Source organism: Primulina tabacum, chromosome 16 (genome assembly GCF_025594145.1).
Source record: "Primulina tabacum isolate GXHZ01 chromosome 16, ASM2559414v2, whole genome shotgun sequence".
NCBI classification, from domain to species: domain Eukaryota; kingdom Viridiplantae; phylum Streptophyta; class Magnoliopsida; order Lamiales; family Gesneriaceae; genus Primulina; species Primulina tabacum.
In genome coordinates, this window is record NC_134565.1 from 30,490,429 (window position 1) to 30,511,242 (window position 20,814).

At 33.9% G+C, this 20,814-nt stretch overlaps 2 protein-coding genes and 1 pseudogene across 6 annotated transcripts; 1 reads left to right on the forward strand and 2 right to left on the reverse strand.

Moving 5' to 3' along the window:
• Positions 1-994: 994 nt before the first annotated feature.
• Positions 995-3,782, reverse strand: LOC142530082 (uncharacterized). Of its 5 annotated transcripts, none has more exons than XM_075635849.1 (3): positions 3,275-3,781; positions 1,891-1,935; positions 995-1,263 (listed from the first exon to the last, which is right to left on the reverse strand). In XM_075635849.1, the coding sequence occupies exons 1-3, from the start codon at positions 3,667-3,669 to the stop codon at positions 1,200-1,202; spliced, it is 504 nt and encodes a 167-aa protein (XP_075491964.1). In that variant the 5' UTR covers positions 3,670-3,781; the 3' UTR covers positions 995-1,199. The 5 variants fall into 5 exon arrangements, 4 of the variants coding, with proteins under 4 accessions (XP_075491964.1, XP_075491965.1, XP_075491966.1 ...); XM_075635850.1 differs by having other exon boundaries at positions 996-1,260; positions 3,275-3,779; XM_075635851.1 differs by lacking the exon at positions 995-1,263 and adding an exon at positions 1,603-1,663.
• An 8,739-nt stretch (positions 3,783-12,521) lies between these two features.
• Positions 12,522-13,692, forward strand: LOC142528488 (polyol transporter 5-like; annotated as a pseudogene).
• Positions 13,693-14,250: 558 nt separating this feature from the next.
• On the reverse strand, positions 14,251-15,919 carry LOC142530022 (alpha-1,6-mannosyl-glycoprotein 2-beta-N-acetylglucosaminyltransferase-like). Its single transcript, XM_075635775.1, has one exon. The coding sequence runs from the start codon at positions 15,532-15,534 to the stop codon at positions 14,251-14,253; it is 1,284 nt and encodes a 427-aa protein (XP_075491890.1). The 5' UTR covers positions 15,535-15,919.
• Positions 15,920-20,814: the final 4,895 nt, after the last annotated feature.

Here is a 20,814-nt window from a genome sequence, read left to right on the forward strand (position 1 = left end):
AGTTTTATGTATTTTGAGATAAATATATATATATATATATATATATATATATATATATATATATATATATATATTTTAAAAAAATGTAGAATTGAAAACTTTCATTTGGGCTTGATTAACGAAGCTCATATCTGTGAACAGCTCGAAGACTAAAATGATTTTGGAGGCCCAAAATCGGCTAGACGAGATATCAGATTTAAAAAAAAAATCACAATTTTTACTATAATGTTTACAACTATGATATAATCACTAAAGATATTATTAAAAATTTGGAATTATACACATATTATTAAGTTAAAGATACATCAATTGAACTATAAACAAATAATTTACTATTTAATGAATTTTGTTGATTTAACCAATCAAATATGAATTAGTCTATTTAAGATATTAGAAAATTATTAAAAATAATGAACCAACCAAATTAATGCTGCGATTAAAAATTTTTATTTCTTGATAATTTAAATGAATAATAAAATAATACGATGAATGAGGAAATATTCAATCTGTTAACACCATTTTTTTGTAATTTGATAGCTAGGTGCTCGACTACATATAACACGTATAAACGATAATCAAAATTGAATTTTAACAAGAAAAAAAATATTTGAATTTTTTAATAAATTCTTTACTACAGATGTCATGACCATAAAAAATAAAAACACAAAAACTTTTATGAGATTTTGGGTTAAGCCACTTTTATGATGCAAATCTTTTATCCGACATGAACCAGGAAAAATAATATTTTTCATTCTAATCATAGATCGGGTCGATCTATCTTACGATATAGATCCATGAGACTGTGACGCTGACTCAAAAGAAAAATAAAATAATTTGTGATAAATAACATTTGGTGGTAGAAAATAGAAAGCTCAATTTTTAAAATTTAAAATTGTGATAGTGTTTTTCTTCGCAATGCATCGATACAAAACTTATGTGAAACAGTCTCACATGTCAATTTTGTGAGATATATATTATATTTGGGTCATGATAATTAAGATAGCCGCTCATCCGTCAAATCTAATTTATTTGCTCGGAGGAAACCGCGGCACGAGCGATCCAACAGTTTTGATACTGCGATCTTGAAGAATATAAGTGGATTTACAGTAAAGCGTAAGTAGGTATTTGTATATTGACAAAACAATCTCGCTCTACCCGTATTTCCAACATGAAATCCAGTTGAACGTATCAAGAATGATTCAGGGTCCATCATCATCACCATCTCCAATCAAATTACAAATATCAGAGCACTCGGAAAGGCTGCTGACAAGATAAAATGAATAAGATTTGACTATTCATCTGCATCTTAACATGCATGTATAGCCTCATAAGTAACTGAAGAATGTTAGCGTTATCAGGGGACTGTGATACCCTTATCCAACATCTTAAAAATGAAAGACTTAAAATGAGTTTATAATGGCTTACAATGGACTTCTATAGCAACTTGGATTAATCATTTTCGTAAAGCGAGGACGAATACGAAGTAGTTATTATAGGGGCTCATTGTGCAATTACGCAGCCGCGGGCCCGTGCTCGGGGCGTGACAGGGACCCCAAGGGGAGAAGGGGAGACTCTCTCTCTCTCACACACACACGCACACATTGACATAGCCATCAACTATGAACCCCATTGACATAGCATATGGTTTCGAAGGACAGAGATCCTGCCGATGTGTTTGTGTGTCAAATATAATTCAGAACCAGGTCACTTGCAGCAATTTTTTGGCAACTTTATGAAGTTCAATCCCATGACATGTATCGTATTGAAAGAACTGCTACATCTACTATCAAATGATTGGGGTAAAATTTGAAAATGTAGAAAGCATTAAGCAATGTCCTGTAAGCGAACGACTGAAATATTACAATGTAAAGGGTGAAAAAAGGAATATACCAATATTTACGACTCCGGAATCCGTCCTTGAAAACAACCAGAGGTCTGTATATAAATGAAAAACATTGTATATATGTATCAAATATCAAGATATAGAAAACTAAACATCATGCATTTGCAAAGATCCCTTCAGATATTTGTGCATTTAAAGTTTGAAGAGACAGAAGAACTTGAACCATATAAAATGGCATGCATATGATCCATATCAATATCGAACCAATGTCACATTCAATCTCTGGCTGCCAAAAAATCTCATTCACGAAGAGCTAGAAACGATGCCGTCATGCAGACATTACTATTCGAGAGGTCACGAATGCTGCTCTATATGGTTGCCCCCTCACTCTATTTCCATCATGCATTACACCAAAAACTCCCTCTACTTGACTTCTACTCTTATGAAATTCTCAAATAATTCTTTTCTAGTCTTCTTACCCATTTCCAAAGCGTGTAATTCAAAAACATGTGATCTTCCTGTTTCAAGGTGTGGTCGGTAGAGATCCTGTTGCACTGAGATATTATCTATGATGAGATGAAACTATTCATTAGTTCCATTTTTTTTAGCATGCCTTGATCATTATATTTTTCTGTGGTTGTCCAATTTTGCGTCGGTTCATATCAATTTTTCGAATGGAAACATCATCACATGCTATCGTCTTAGACTAGACTAACTAATGATACATAGTGACTTTATTCTAAACTCATTTGCTAAATTGGGAGGCTATACTACCACTCCAATAAAGCAAGGTTTTCTATGTACAATTGACATGCAAGAATGGCCAAACCAAGTATGAAAACAAGAATAATCAAATCTGAACTTCGAAGATAAAGTGAGTAATTTACCACGGCAAAGCATCCATTTAAATCAGACTTCATGTATTCAAGACTCGGAAGGTTGCTGCCACTATGCTCGTTTATTAGTTTGAAGGACTATCTATAGTCAATCAACTTGAACTTTCATCTCCATGAAAGTCTAAATTTTCGCCTTTCACGGTCAAGTTTTTACAAATCGACTAAGGAAATGAATGTGCTGTAAACTTCGAAGTGTAAACAATATATTTATAAATGCAATCCTGTAATGCAATCCCCTTCCGCGAACCACTTGTCCAACAAAAAGGCACTAATCACGCGTGGCGGGCTCACAAACACAATAGAGAAGAACCAAGAAACATATTACGAGATGATAAAACCTGAAACTTTAGAAAAAGTACATACAAAATTTTCTCTTTTGAACCAACCATCCTTGTAGTTAGTCTACTAGGTCCATCCAAGCGTTAATTCATGCATATATCTTTCAATCGCATTTAATGTGAACTATAAATTCGTGATCATGGCTAAATCCTACATCTCTAAGGCAGGATATATACGATAAAGGAAACATTTTTACCTCCTAATACTGAAAGGGCCTTCGCCAGGAGAACCAAACCCACCCTGCATGCAAACGGTAGTACATTTACTGGTGCAACTCTCGGCTTTTCTTGACTTGGGCCTTTGGATTTTATACCTCCTTTTGCAATCCTTCGGTTCAGCAGTGCACTCGCTGGACAAAGTTTGTGGTATGTTCGACAGAGTCTCCTCCTGCTGTTGCGGGCCCGCCACCTCACCTTTGCCCGCAGACAAAACCAATGCGGTGGTGGCGACTGCAGCTATGGCGGCAGCTATTTGCTTGCCTGTGGCAACGCTTGTGTAAGCTAAAGAAATAGATTTGCTTCTTGTTGGCAATTTACCTCCGATGGGGCATATCACCGACCATATGGTGGACGTCGAGCCAAAGAGTAGCATCCCTGTTCTTGAAAATATTTCTCAGTTTTATCCTAAAACTTTGCATTCCTCCATTTACAGCCCCATGTTCTGGTGGGGCCTTCTCCAATCGCTAAACCCGAAACAAGACAAGGGAAGAACACGGTTGTATATACACACCAATTAGAAAAGTCCACGTGTACTGTTGAAAATATGTGTAACAAATTTTAATAATATTTCTTTGAATTAAAATATAGATAGTAGAATTTATCATTTGAAACGAAGCAAATCACCAAAAATAAAAAAAATATGACTATAATCATTAGCGCCTAGGCTGCGAGAATCAGAATTTGGCTTTCAAACTCATGGGCTCGGACGAAAACATAAAAATAAAAAACATTAGGAATAAAAAGATACGGCCGTTTAGGGAGAGAAAGCAGCGAGAAACGAGAACATACACAAGAAAATAAATTGGAGCGCAAAGATCGATCATGAAAGCGGAGAACGACGAATATGAGGATAGAGACGCCACTTCTGATTTGTCATCTAATCTTTCGTCCTTTTTATTTCTTGTGTTGAGATGTCTAAACTTTCAAACATGCGTTGTTTTTGTTTAGATTTCATCATGTTCTAACTTTTCCATTCTAGAGTATGATGTAGCCATATGAATCGGAGAACTTATCTTATCAATGTGACACTTTTTAATATGCTTCTTGTTTGATTTCGACAACTCAACAAATCTTTGTCGTAGTTTGTTATAATATGCATATAACCATTTTGGTATACTCAGATCGTTTTTAACATCTATTATGCTATTTACAATCCTCATTTGGATCTGACATGCTCGTAGTTTGCTTCTCTATCACGACATTTTTTCGGTTTTCTACATTGTTTTATCAGGTAATCTTACTTTTCCGACTATTTTTTTGTGGTTGAATGTTTTTTTTTAATTTTTGACAATCATCAACTATAACTCCTAAGAAAAATGCTTTTAGATATGATAGGTTTTTACTTGTGACTAAAAGTATGTAGAACATATATATTCTTCCACAACATAACCAATGAATGATGTTGCACTTTCTTCAAACATCGTGGTATTTGTGATAAAATTTTTATAAATTTAGTATCAATATTATCAACATATAGTTATAAAGTAAATAAATTTTTAACAATTATTTCTCAATTACTGTGAGAAAAAATACTTGAAAATCTCTTCAAATGATTATATCTTAGAATTTTGTCTTCGTTTAATTTGACACAATCAAGAAAGTCATCTCGTTCATCATTTTTTTAGAAGCTTTGAAACAATGATTGCGTACATCATATCATGAGGATGATATAACTTCAATCTCATTTGTTGTGTCTAGAACATAATATTATATTATTAATTGAGAAAAAACAAATTTTTTTCTATCGAGTTTAAATTTTGTTTTATAATATTTTATATCTTGTGGAAATACATACAAAATTAATTATTGTATTTTAAAAATCTTGAGAAGAGACACGAAAAACATAATTAAGATATGCATATAAGATATCATTCAAATATATGTCAAAATATTTGTCTTATTCAATAGCTCATCTAATAATACAATTGTTTAGATTTCATGAGCATTTTATGATGATCAAAATTAATTTGATGAAATATTGTTGAATTCTATTATAATTTCAATATTTGGTTAAGTGAAATTATTTGGCGAGAAATTGTCTATTCTACCATCATATATCTTATGAATTAGCTGAGTAGCCACTTTGACTAAAAAAAGAGACAAAAACAATCTCTTAGCCATCTCGAAATATATTGAGATAATATTGAAGGTGATACCCCTTGGATGGGCCCAATACCCGTGGCCTATCCCAAGCCCAAATGAAAGACATGCCAATCAAGGGCCCATGTATTCTCCTATAAATATCATGTTTTAGTGTTCATTTGATTCATTCACTATATTGTTTTCAGCAGCACCCTTAGCTGCTCCCCCATATATCCTCAGTCACTTACTTGAGCGTCGGAAGGGCTACGCCAGAACACCCTCCTGGCCCCCTTTTAACGGTCTTCTTCGTGATTTCAGGCTCAGGACCATTTCAAAACCCTGCGTCTGTACTAGTGACGCTTGCCGGAATCGGACCCTAAATTTCTCAGTGAGTGCGCTCGGGGGCGAGCGTGCTGCGGCGAGAGTCGGGCGCTTGGGGGCGAGCGTGCTGCGGAGGCGCGAGCGTGGTGCGGCGAGGAGTCGGGCGCTCGGGGGCGAGCGTGCGTCGGCGTGGGCGAGCTTGCGCGCTGGCTGGGCGGTGGCTAGGGCGATGGTGGCTGGGCGAGGCGAGCTTGCACGCTGGCCGGGCGGGGCGAGGCGAGCTTGCACGCTGGCCGGGCGGGGCGAGGGCGAGACGTCGGCGTGGGTGAGCTTGCGCGCTGGCTGGGCGGTGGCTAGGGCGATGGTGGCTGGGCGAGGCTCGGGGCTCGGGCAAGGCGATGGCTCGCGCTAGAGTGGGGCGGTGCGAGGTGGTGGCTGGGTGAGGCTCGGGCGGCGGCTCGAGCGAGGCGGTGGCTAGGGTGTGTACGACAATGACGGTGAGGTGAGGATGAAGCTGCGTTAGGGTTAACACTCAGATGAGACGTAGACGGGAGAGAGATGGTGAATTGATGAGAAAATTCTGCAGAGGAGAAGTGAAATTGAAGTGAGTAAGGGACCTCTATTTATAAGGGAAGCCCAATCAAATCTTTCCTTTCAGAGCAGGATTGCAATTTGATTCGTTTCCAAATTTTTGGAGACTGACGAACGGCTGGAAGAAATTGCACAACTCGACCCTGGTAACCCGAGGACAGCACAACTAATCGAACTTCGAATCTGCGATTCAATTCGACTCGGGAGGGGGAGACTTGTGATACCCCTTGGATGGGCCCAATACCCCTGGCACATCCCAAGGCCAAATGGAAGACAGGCCCATCAAAGGCCCATGTATTCTCTTATAAATACCATGTTTGAGTTTTCATTTGATTCATTAACCATATTGTTTTCATCAGCACCCTTAGCTGCTCCACTCATATATCCTCAGTCACTGACTTGAGCGTCGAAGAGGCTACGTCAGGACACCCTCCTGGCCCCCTTCTAACGGTCTTCTTCGTGATTTCAGGCTCAGGACCATTTCAAAACCCTGCATCTGTACTAGTGGCGCTTGCCGGAATCGGGCCCTAAATTTTCTGTGAGTATCAGGAGGAAATAAAGTGTTACTGGTTCAATGTCTCAATTTATTAAAAATGCACAAAATTTATTTATTGTGTCCACAAAGCTTTAGAATTGTTTTCATACCATTATAAATAGAATGAGAATTATGCACAGTTTGTTTTTCATGTATTTTTTTTCTAAATGAAGATATTTTTCTTTTTGAAAAATAATTTATTCATTGATAAATATTATTTTTTTATATGACATCCATATGTCGCAAACCATGAAGTAGCAACATAATCACTATATAACACTTCAACGGTTTACACATAAAATTCTTCAATTTTTTTTCATTGTGCTTCGTTTAAAATTTAGATATGGATCATTTTTATCTTAACATTTTGCTTTAAATACACTTAATTAGACCTAATTTCAAATATTTATAAAAAACGTGCTTGAATTATATCAAACAGAAATTAGGACATAGTAATATGCAACATTATTTTTTATTTAACATGTTTTTTTTCATTCACTATGTTTGTCTTAACTTTTTTATTCAAAATGTAATGCATTTCGCAGACTATATGTATGAAGAACCAAGAAATTATATAATTCACAGAAACCATTTATTTTCTTCTTCGTAAAGCAGAAGACCCAAAATACGTGTCTTTGATTGGTGTACTCTCATACTTATTTTCATATAAACAATAAGACACATCATAGAATATCATAAAAACCAATTACCACCAACAATACTAACCAGAATGAATAAAAAAATCATAACACAAACAATCTTAATAAGAAAAAAATGATAACTCAAATTTAAAAATAACTTATTTAGTACAATAATCAAAGAAATTGAAGTATATGCGAGCAACAAAAAACATAAATCACTCTCAAATTAAAATACTAACTCATATTATTCACAATTTGTATAAATTTTCCAATATTTTTTCAAATATAGAGAATGCGTCTTATTAACGTCATTGTTTCATAGATATTCCACGTCTTTTTTTTAAAAAAAAAACACACTAAGGAAAAAATGGTGCCTCAAAATCATCATGAAAAAATCCTTCAATAAACCATTGAGCAAAATAGCCCTAAAAATATAATACGAAGTCACACAATTTTTCTAAACCAAAGAAAAATATTAAACCGTTAAAAAATTATATCTGACAAAAACAAAACATATGTTAACTTGTGATATAATTAAAATTTAGAATCATGCATAATCATTGAGTTAGAACAAAATCGCATGCTAAAAATCTATTGAATATTATCTCTTTTTAACAATTTATCCATATTTGTCGTCCACCAGAGCACTCCTAAAGCCACCAATTTTTTTAGTCCACCTATTATTTTCACAATAAATACTACTGCAAAAATAAAATAAGCAAGCACATAAAAAATCAAATTCAAATACCTTCTATCAATCTAAACAAAAAAATTTGAATAGAGAATATAATAATGTCGTAAAAATTTTGAATACTGATTTATAGACAGAAGTCTGGAAATACATTTTCCCCAATAAATAAAAAATATCATCTCTTGATATTCTGATACATAATGTAAAAACGAAGAAATATTTTAGCATTTTTAATATTTTCTAAGTCACTTCAAACTAAGTAATCTAAGAAACATAAAACACGCATTATGTGTTTAAGAATTAACAAAATATCTCAAGAATAAAAAATTGAAAAATAACCATTTTTGTGGAATATGTGGTTTTGTTTTCTATATTCTTTCGGTAAACAAACGAATCACATAAGCAATCTAAACACAACTTGATCAATACAAATTGGAATATAACAGTAAAACATGTTAACGTTAGGGTAAAAAACTCCTCTCATTGCAAAAACACAAAATGATCACATTGAGTATATTATTTAGTACCATTTATTTAAAAAAATTGACTAAATAGCTTATAAACAGTGTTAGAAATCACTTACATACAAACATTTCTTTCAATTACATATCTTTATTGACACATAAAGAGTCTGAAAATATCTTTATTTTAAATGGGAGAAAGAAGTTTTATATGACCTTAATATTTATTAATAATTTATTTTTATTCAATCTGACTCATTTCCCTTCGTCTTCCCATCATTACCTATCATTAATATGTTAGAGATTTTCCATGAATTTGACGGCAATGTATAAATTTAAGTAACTAAAATTAAATTTAAAAGTAAATAAAAATATTAATTAATTTGATTGAGTTAAATACACTATTAGTGATCATATTAAAGCAACATAAAAATTAACTTAAATAACATCATTAACATGAAAAATTGTAAAACGAAAAAATGATGAAATAATAAGTTCAGAAATGAAAGTCATATATTTAATAGATTAATAAATAATATATTATTTAGTAATATTTATTTATCATCATATGTCGAAAGTTGACTAAATAACTTAATTAAATGTTTGCATTGAAATCATTTACATACAAACATTTTCTCTCAATCACGTATCTTTGTTGATACATAATTAATCTAAAAATATTTCTATTCTAAATGGGAAAAATATGTTGTATATGACCTTAATATTTATTAATAATTTAATAATATTCAATATCACTCCTCTCCACTCGTCTTCCCATTATTACCAAGGTAAAATAATAAGCTCACAAATGAAAGTCATAATAGTAATAGATAGATTATTTTTTGAGCAATCATTTAAAAAAAAAAATAAGAAAACTAACAAATTAAACAAAACTATCAAAATTCAATAAGATATGCTTTGTTAAACCTATTTAATATCTATCTCAAAAGTTTAAGTCAAACAAATAAGAAATTTATTACGAAATTTAAAAGCCTTAAAATTTTTCGAATAATTAAATTCAAATCACCATCTATGATGCGAGTAGCATGCAAGATCGACAATCGTTGGAATCACACGCATCACACATATAATAAATTAAAGTAGAAAAACCTTTTAATTTTGGTAATGTATGTATATTAAATTTAAATCTTAGTTATTATTATTATTATTATTATTATTATTATTAATTTTGATCATGTTTCCCGATATGACGCTATCGTATAACTGATAAACGTTGATATGTCGCTCTTGTGTGCACTGTCACTTCAATATTTATATAAAAGAATAAAATTATAAAAAAAATGGTAAGTAATGTGATATTCATTTCTTACAACATGAAGGACCAAATAAAGTCTAACTTGCTCAATCATATTATTATTATTTTTTTTTTTGAAAAAATGACTATAAAACTAATAACGTTGAATTTTAGATATCATCGATCTTTTGATTTTCATGTGATTTTTTTTCTTTTGTAATTGAAAATTTCGTGTTTTTTTCTTCTTTTTAATAGAGAGAGATGATTGTTACAATTTCATATGAAACACAAAATGCACTAAATTTTATACGTTGATTCAAATAAACTACAAGTTATCGACGTGATTTGATTTGAATATGATGGCAACACTTCCAAATTCCAACAGGGAAGAATCAATCGATGACATTAGATATGTTTACAAATTATAACGATATGTATTTTATCCTCGACTTTTTAAACATTGAAACGGTAGGTGATCTAAATTTCATTTCAATGTCTAATAATTTCAAATAATTTTATGAAAATTTAAAACCAATCAACCTTTTAAATCGCTAATAACAAACGAGTCCATGTCATGATTGTTGGTCCCATGTCCGGAATTTGATATAATAAAACCCGAAAATAAAGAATAAACTGGACACCGAGATTTACGTGGAAAACCCCTAAAAATTATTAGTGTAAAAACCACGGGCAAGATGAAAAGAATTTCACTATAATATTTTGTGGTGTACAACTCACTCACTATGTTTCCAAAGAGAACACACACTCTCTTAATACAGGAGAACAAACACCTCACAAATATTATAGAACTAAGCACTCAAATGCTTATAAGATGAGAGAAAACTCGAAGAAGTGATAATTTCAGAATGAAGAGGGAGCTCTATTTATAGAGTCTTCTGTCAGTGTAAATACGCGTTAAAAACGCGTATTCATATTTTCGTCTGAATTTCCTTATGGTGAAATATTTGCCAACCGTGTTTTCAAATCAGCCTCATTTCTTTGACTAATAAATGCCTACTTGGCCGACAATGATAATATGATTTTAAATTTCTAATAAAAAATTTCCTTTTTGTCCCAAAATACACACCATTTCTTGTATCAAATTATCTATACATACGAGCCACTCAAAAAATGAACTAAAAAAGAATGTGAAGCCATTAGGACAACCTACCTCTTCTGTTTTTTTTTTTTTTTTTGGAATAAAATTAAATGCTCACAATCCACCTGATATTACCAAAAACCTAAAGGTAACATGAAATTTTCCGTAGAGAATATACTAGTCCACGCATTCGTAAATTTGTCGTGATAAAATATATGTGGTGGATAGATTATAAACATACAAAGAGACTTTACTGACCAAAAAATGAAGTCACTCATCAAGTAGAATACTATTTACACGATCTTTTTGTAGTAACTTGCAAATCACGCTGATCAGATAAAATGCATTGATCATGTCATGATCTGTGACAGGCTCAAACTGAGAAGATAGAGGCATGGAAGAATTGAACATATGAAATCTTGGTAGATGTCCGTCGTACGCTACCATCTTAACTATCCCGAAGGACTTTACTCTATTCTTGACACAAGATTCAGGGTTGGTTCAAGTGATTATTATTATGCATGATTGATATATAGCTAGAGTTGATCATACAAATCGATAGTGTTTTAAAATGTTATCGATGATTATTCGATCATGATGAACATATATATATAGTTTGTTGGTTATCAATAAAGTTAAAAGATCATACAACAAGAATGGTTTCGTTTGATCAACAGTCGAAATGCAGACACGGGAGTAACGAGGGGAGCAAGTCTTTATATACATCAAGAAAGATTTGAAAATCAGCAATGTCCAAATCGAGATTCTGGTGGGGACCATCAACATTTACTCCCTCCTCGAATCCGCCGTGATGGGGCGGAGCTCTGGTTGGATTGGGCGGCGCTACACCATTTTGTCTTCGCCTCCTGCAATCTTCTTTGTAGGAGCTATACTAATGGGCTTCGCCACTGACTATGCCTGATGGTGGGCAGATTTGCTGCTAGCATCGGGGTTGGCTAAGCACTCATGATTGCACTGGTGTATGATGCGGAGGTGGCACCCACCTCCTGCCGTGGGTCCTGTTAGGTGAGTTTTTAATGGAGGTGGGGCGTAATTTAAAAATGTTTTCTCACATATCTCACATCGGAAAATCCTCAAAGTTGGTTCAAGAAATTTGTTATAAATTGAGCCTTCCTTGTTTGTTTTTAGTATCCCAAAATCAAAAGCTTTTCAGCTTTGATAAAAAGAGAGTGCATAGAAAAAGAGGGTATTTTTTCTTGAGTGCGGGAATTCTCTTGTGTGAGTTAGAGAAATTATTTTCTCGGTATACACGGGTTTGGGATTGTGAGGAATATTGAGTGTATTGGTGTATACACTTGTTGTAATATTTCTTCCAGTTATAAAAGTTGCAGACGTAGCCTATTTTGGGTGAACCACGTAAATCTTTGTGTTCTTGTTGATTATTTTATTCCGCATTTTTTTCGGTACTATATTATCATCATGATCGGCATCACTTCGGGGTAATTTCCCAACACATCCCTCATTTCTTTTCCTGAAGTCTTCATCAACTTCGGTATGTACTCTGGCTTGGCCATTTCAATTTAGGAATATGCTGTGTTAGGAGGAATACTTTCTGCGTCGGTTAGCGATCGTTACGAAATATTAGTCGGGTAAGCATTAGATCACTTTTTTCACTCATACAACTATAATCTAAGGATGCTGATTAATTTAGCTATATGAACAGGTGTTCTACTTGGATTTGTATCAAACTATGCATTCGCCGGTCTCTCATTAAAATTAGGCTGGCGATTGGTGCTCGGAATCGGTGCAGTCCCATCCATTTTCCTGGCCATTGGTGTACTAGCCATGCCAGAGTCGCCTCAATGGCTAGTCCTCCAAGGCCGGCTTGGTGATGCCAAAAAAGTTCTTCTCAGAATATCAGACTCACCAGAAGAAGCCCAACTGAGATTTGCTGACATCAAAGTTGCCGCAGGATTGCCTGAAAACTGCAAGGACGACCTCGTAACTCTCCTGATACGTAGCCATGACGAGGACGTGTGGAAAGAGCAGCTCCTCCATCCAACATCACCAGTTCTTCACATTCCAGTCACTGCCATCGACATACACCTCTTTCAACAAGCTAGTGGAGTAGACACAGTCCTGACGTACAGTCCAAGAATCTACGCGAAAGCTGGGATAAGTCAAGATTCAGACAAGTTACCCGTCACCATAGCCGATGGGGCAAGCAAGACCATATTCATTCTGGTGGCTACATTCTTAGTCGACAGGGTGGGGCAACGGGTTACTCCCGCTGACAAGTTGCGGTCGAATGATATCATTCCTAATGGGACTTGCCATTGGATTAACCATAATCGACCACTACAAAGATCAAACAATTAGATGGGCAATTGTTCCATCGGAATGGGTCCTATAGCATGGGTCTACAGCTCTGAGATATTTCCATTGAGGTTGAGAGCTCGAGGATGCAGCATAGTAGTTGCGGTGAATCTGTTTACAAGTGGAGTAGGTCTGATGACCTTTATATCACTTTTCAAAACCATAATGATCGATGGGGCATTCTTTTTATTCAGTGGAATCGCCACTGTGGCTGCGGTGGTATCTTCTGCACACTGCTACCTGAGACACATGGCAGAACCTTGGAGGAAATGGAGGCTTTGTATGTATGCGTGTTGTCGTTGTTTAGCCGTTCCAACCACTCGCATTCTTCGTGTTATGGGTGCAACATCGAGGCTAGCTTCATATTTTATGTCGAAAACTAGAAGTTCAAGATGCAGCACAAACTTCAAACAGAAGCTTCTAGTGCTTGGGTAGTTTGATCGTAAAGTGAACCATCTATTGTTGGTTCATTGATATGTAAGTTCGAATCAAACACGAGTTCGACCCTGATCTGAACCAAATACAAATAATTTATCAATTTTGAGGCAACTGAAAGCATTCGAGCTCTAGTTCGAATCTTAAAATATAAATAGTATTTAGCACCTCTAGGATATCATGCTAGACCGAAGTGTTTCTCAAGGTTCAACCTGTGAATGTAAACATTAAAGGATGGAGATGTAAGAGGAAACCAAACGCTTAAAAATCAGACAATAAGATGCATAAACACGCTAAAGGAATATCTTACTGCACAAATTTGGAGGAAAAAAAAATTGAAAAACAAAATTGCAAGTTCTTACAACAGGATAATGAAATGAAAGTGTAATAGGCTCCTCTAATGTACAAAAAAGACGCAAATATTAAAGCTATATCCCCATTCATCACAGGACAAACGACGTCCACTTCATGGGTGGGTGCATGTGTTAGAACGAGCTAAAAGTCATTCACACCTCTCTCGAACCTGAAACCACGTACATCTTGGAAAATTGCATACACAATTCACGATCTCGTCTATCCCCCCACCCACCCCAACCCCGAAAACCAGCTTTATAACCAGGTTGGTTATTGTATACGTGTATTCCCCAATTTGATACAATATTTGTAACTCTATCCTCTTCTTCCACTTCGAAATTCACAGAACCATCATGAACACATGCCGCTTGCTCGCCCTGTCCTTGATGCAATCCGCATTTCCCAAAGTGAACGGCACTTGTCCTAGGTCCCCGTAAGGAGTACACGGGTCCTCCAAAAGAAGGATACACGGTAGCCCACATTGTTATATCCCAATTATAATCATCAAAAGAGCAAAACTCTCTAGCTTTCCTATGTATCTTTCTCCATACAGTTCGGTTGAAGGCATATCCCACATTTCCCATCCTCTCTGCAATCAGTGTCTTCAACCTTTCTCCTCTTAACTTCACATCAGAGGGTGCAAGATTTGCAGCATAGCAAAGTGGGCATTTTTTATGCTTCAACTCCGTGAGTAACATCAAATTTTGATATGCATTAGGATATATAAAGTGATCCTCTTCGATGAAGAGAACATGACCAGAATGCTCGCTGGTCTCCCTTAAACCATCCCACACAGTGTTCATCATCCACCACCAATGATGTTTCAATGACACAATCTTCGGTGAACGGTGGTTGCCATACTGATCCGGATCCCCTTTACACTTAATCTTGGTAGGATCCTCTTTGTCCTCACAATCTCCAGGCGAAACACCGGGAAAACTACTATCAAAGACATGGGGCGAATACGGGGCAAAAATTTGTTTCACTTGGCAAAACTTGATATTCCTTATGATCTTATTCATGCCCTCAAAAAAACCATCGTGACTAACTATTAGCAGCGTTTCGCTAATCCCTACAACATGGGAAAGGCTATCAATGACCACTTGAAGATATTTAGGCCGGTTGTGAACATACAACACTATGACTATATGATTCTTGGCTAACTTAGGATATAAATCTATGTTCTTCGGTGGCATCTGATTACGATCCTCTAATAAAATCGAAAGCTCGTTTTGTTTAGGAAGCTCAAAATTCTTGTTGTCAGAAGTCGATCCAAAAGAATCATCATCACTCTCAGAGGTGTATCTGTTGATTAAATCTATAATAGCAGTTGTTCTTAATACCAAAACCAATAAAAAAGATCCCAACATAAAGATCAAAACTTCACGCCTAAAAGACGCATCTTTTACTCGCGCTTTTCTGAACAAAGCCGCCATGTCTATTATCTCTACCCACTAATACTGCTCAGTAAATGTCTTTTTTCCTTTTTTTTTCGAGCAAAATCCTTTCGAACAAAATAATCAGAAGCTAGGAGACTAGGACAAAGTTGTGAACAATAAGAATCTCGAAGAAAAGGGTATACGGAATGGGGAGTACTCAGACCATCCCCCCTCTCAATGTTAGATTGGTGAATGCTGGAAACCTCTTGAACAATACCAGTTAAAGCTGAAGAAATGGGCAAGAACAGCGATTCCTTATCGGGGGAGAAATTCAAAGAACTAGTTTCAGATATTGGAAGAGGATGATGGAATGAACGGGGAGAATTTCTTGTTTTTGGGAAGAAATACGAAATATTATTGTAATTTGTGAAGTGTGTGTATTGTTTTTAACGCCTAAACTAAACTAACTACCATTTGTTCTTGGCGGCTTTTAGCTAAGCTAGTTGCCTAAATCATATTTTTTTCTAAAAAAGAAAAAGAACAAAATCAAATACTTTTGTTAAAATTGAAAATTTATTATAAAAAGTAAAAATATCAGACTCATAAAATATATTAAACTTATATAAATACATATTTTCTTTTTCTAATCATGCATGTTTGTTGCCAGGAGCAACAAGATCAAGTTGGTAAGGATTAACCAATGCAATTTAGGAGGAATCAATGAAAGGACATCAACCACCTGGGCACTTGGCCCAATGTGAGTTGGATCACTTAGCCATGCTTCATAATTGGAAAAACGATTTTCGATTCTAGTATTGAGCGAAAGGTTAATTGATTTCCTTTCTTTCAGTTATTCTTTTCCCCATTCATTTCCTGTGGGTCCTTCTTCCCCTAATTCTTTCCATTCTACCAACGAATTATCTAGAATAATTCGTAAATCTAGATCAATTTAGTAGTACTTCTAGAGCCCACTTCTTCCCCACACTACGAGTGAAAGGGAAAATGTAAAGATTACCATTAAAGCAGCCCAAGCGAGACTTACTATATCCATATAAATTATGTCTCCTATCTCTATAAATACAAAGGAATATGTTCTTGAATTCATTCGAGATGTGAGTAAAACTCAAATTGGGGAAGGCATTATTGGCGCAGAAGAAGCACTAAATTGGGCTACATATTTTATAAAATTTTATCCACTCAATTGTGTTTTTCTTTACAAGTTGATAGACTTATTTATAGATTTTTTTTGGAAATAATTCAAAAATAAATACATCATTATATGCATCATCACACACTAATTTTCAATATTTACAACTCTTATTTTCAACATTCAATAATTTCAACTCTTATTTTCAACACTCTCTTTGTGATGATGATTATGATACAATGATTATCTTCATTACGTGTTTTTATACTGCCTCGTTAAAAACCTTACTAGAAAAACTCATTGGGATAAAAATCATAGTAAGAGAAAAAGAGTGCAACCACGTAAACTCCTCCTCATGTTAACACGAACTATTCTTCACAAATTTCGTAGATTGCGCATCTCAATGTTATATATATGCTTTCTTAATATTGTTATAGGAAATGCCTTTGTGAAGATATCTGATGAGTTTTCACTTGATTGTATGTAATAAATATCAATATCTTTATTTTTCTCAAGCTCTTGGGTGAATGCGAAGAACTTAGAGGAATATGTTTTATTCTGTCGCTTTTTATGTATAATTCTTTCATTTGAGCAACACATGCAATATTATCTTCATATAGTGTCATATGCTTCTTGTCGAATAATAATTCACATGAGATTTGGATATGTTCGGTCGTTGATTTTAGCCACACACATTCACGGCTTGCTTCATGTAGTACAATAATCTCGGCATGATTTGATGAAATTGTTACGAGTGTTTGCTTATGTGAATGCCAAGAAAAGTGCCTCCACGAGTAAATACATATCTGGTTTGGGAACGTGTCTTGTGTGGATCAGATAAATATTCAGCATTAACATAACCAATTATACTTTGATTGGTATCTTGTGAATACAAAAGTCCCAAGTATGTCGTTCCTCGTAGATAACATAATATATGTTTAATTCCGTTCCAGTATCTCTTTGTTGGATATGAGATAAATCTTATCAATAAATTTATAGCAAAAGATATATCAAGTCTTGTACAATTTGCAAGATACACAAGGGCACCAATGACACTTAGATATAATACTTCTGGACCAAGAATAACTTCATCATCTTCACATGGACATAATAGATTCTTTTCTATATTTAATGATCTAACAACCATTAGAGTACTTAAATGATTTGATTTATCCATATTAAAACGTTTAAGGACATTTTCTATATAATTTGACTGGTGAACAAATGTTCTACATTCTTTTTGTTCAATTTGCAAACTCATACAATACTTTGTTTTTCCAAGGTCTTTCATTTCAAATTATTCCTTCAAGTACGACACAACTTCTTGAATTTCCTTATTCGTTCCAATGATGTTTAAATCATCAACATATACAATAATAATTACGCATCCGATGTTGTTTTCTTAATGAAAACGCAATGGCATATTGAATTGTTTACATATTCTTTTTCATTAAGTATTCACTTAGCCGATTATACCACATTCGACCGGATTGCTTTAACCCATATAATGATCTTTGCAATTTCACATAATAACATTTTTTAGGTTTTGAACTTTGTGGTTCAGGCATCTTAAATTCTTCAGGGATTTTCTAATTGTGACTTCTAATTGTGAATTTTCCAATATACCCTTATTCATTTAATGAAGCAAATTAAATTAATAATTTTTTTGATGGGTTCTTTTATAATTTATTGTTTATCTTAAATGTCTTTAGATATTAATGCATATTGAATTTATCAATTTACCCATAATTTTTCTTTGTTGCTAACTAAAATTTGTTACTAAAATTAGTGTATTTCTTCATGGTTACTAATGAATATTTAATATTTATATCTTATCTTTTTTTATTTTATAAATTGATTTAAGTAATAATTAAATAAATAATTACTCAATAATTTAGTGATTTCATTTATGATTTATTATGTATTATGATAATATTTTAGATAATAATGTTTTTAAGATTAAAGTTTCTATTATTATATATTTTGTTATCAATTTTCAATTGCGTTCTAAACATAATACAAAGTATGATTATATTAGCATTATTCTGTTACGAAATCATCGTATATAATATATTGATTTGTTATCTTGTTTGTTCTTTTCAACCTATTAATTAATTTCTAATTATATATGATGAAATTACATACATAAAAAACAACTTTTTCTCTTTTCTACATATTAATTAATTTATCATTATATATGATGAATTTATATATATAAAAACTATTTTTCACATTTCAAAATAACAAAATTGTTATTTAATATTACTCACTTATTAAATTAACTAAGTTATGTTTACCAATTCATTGTGCATTATTCCTATGATTGCAACTTAATGAAGTATAAGTGATGACATAGAATGGTCACCCTAACAATTAATATTTGTGTTTAAATTATTATTATTAATTAAAACTACTTTGTGTTCGATGAAATTATTTTATTAGTGAGAATAAATTTGATTTAGAAAAATGATTTCTAAAATGTAAAATAACAATTATATCATATCTGTTAGGTGCAATAATTGTTTATGTAAGGTATAACAATCCAAATGTACGTTTGAGTTGTTTTACGATTTTAATTAATGTTGCATCGTTACCTCGGTTATAACTTTTGGTAAATCGACAAATGCATGATCTTACAATTGGTATATATAAGAGTCAAAGTCATGAGATCGATTCTCATATATTGCAATTATTGTAATATTGGAGTGCAATAATTGTCCTTGTTGGATACATCGATCGAATCATGACGATTGAGCTACTATACCGTTTAAAATATTTGAGTTAATGTGTAATATCTATTCTATAAAAGGAAAAAGTTAAACAAAATTTGCAAGGAGTTAAAAGTTAGCAAAAACACAATTGATATTTAACTTAATAACAAGTTTAGAGGTTTTATTTTAACATCATTATGATAATTTAGTTAATTAAGAGAATTTTATTTGACAATCACTATACGCACTCCATTTAAATACATTGTGATTTTGGTTTTAGTAAAATTTATTATTCTCTTAATTTTATTTATATTGTTTTTCATTGTGAATGATATTTGGATAAAAAATATCTTTGTTAATTTGAGAGAGCTGTCATTATGTTATAATCATGCAAATTGAAAAATGTTATATAAATAAGTGAATATATTTGATTTATCATCATGGTTTATTTTTATTTATTGTGTTTTGATATATTTAGATTAATAAATACTCATAAACAAGATGTTATTCAAACGATTTTAAAAATTATCTAAATCTCGTTATTATATTTTTCATTATTAATCACCCACGTGCGATGCACTGTGATCATTCCTAGTATATATATATATATTACTATCGAGTGATCCGTATAAGTAAGCTGTGACAACATCCACAAGACGCATTTCTAAATTTTCAGACATCACCAAACTAATCAAATACCGAAACGTAATTGCATTCATAACAGGAGAATACGTTTCTTCATAGTCAATTACATGCCTTTGAGAAAAACCTTTTGCAACAAGTCGATGTTTATATCTTACTATTTCATTTTTTTCATTTCGCTTTCGAATAAAAACTCATTTGTACCCAACAGATTTTACACCTTCAGGTGTAAGGACTCTATGTAACACCCCAAATTCGACGAATGTCCCCACTGTACCAAGACGAGTCTTTCCAACGTACTTATGTCCTGACTCACATGCACCCTAGGACACTTCCCAGGAGGTCACCCATCCCAAAATTGCCCCAAGTCAAGCACGCTTGACTTTGGATTCCTTATGTAATGAGCTACCGAAAAGAAGATGCACCTTCTTGATATGAGTCGTACATATCAAATCTTTTAAGCCCTCCTCAACTACACAGTCTTATCCCTCAACAGTTTCAGAATCCCTGTCCTTTCGATATAAGATTGGTTCATTCATGTTCTCTCCTCCTAGAAGCTTGCCAGAAGCCGCTCATTATCCATACAACCTCATGGCACCAGCGATCACTCCTCGCCCTCTTCGACCCCAGGCCTCACATGCCTACCAGCTTCCGCTTGGTTCGTCCTCTAACCACACCGTACTAGGAGAGGTCGGCTCTGATACCAACTGTAACACCCAGATTCGACGACTGTCCCCACTGTACCGAGACTGAGTATGTCCAGCGTGCTTATGTCCTCACTCACACACACCCTAGGAAACTTCTCAGGAGGTCATCCATCCCAGAATTGCCCCAAGT

Bases quoted from the DNA above. Each gene is read 5' to 3' on its own strand.
- LOC142530022 (XM_075635775.1), bottom strand. From the start codon at position 15,534: ATGGCGGCTTTGTTCAGAAAAGCGCGAGTAAAAGATGCGTCTTTTAGG.
- LOC142530082 (XM_075635848.1), bottom strand. From the start codon at position 3,669: ATGCTACTCTTTGGCTCGACGTCCACCATATGGTCGGTGATATGCCCC. The intron at 1,936-3,274 runs GTAAAAATGTTT...ATTTATATACAG, and splicing joins GGCCCTTTCAGTATTAGGAG to ACCTCTGGTTGTTTTCAAGG. The intron at 1,784-1,890 runs GTATATTCCTTT...ATCATTTGATAG, and splicing joins TTCCGGAGTCGTAAATATTG to TAGATGTAGCAGTTCTTTCA.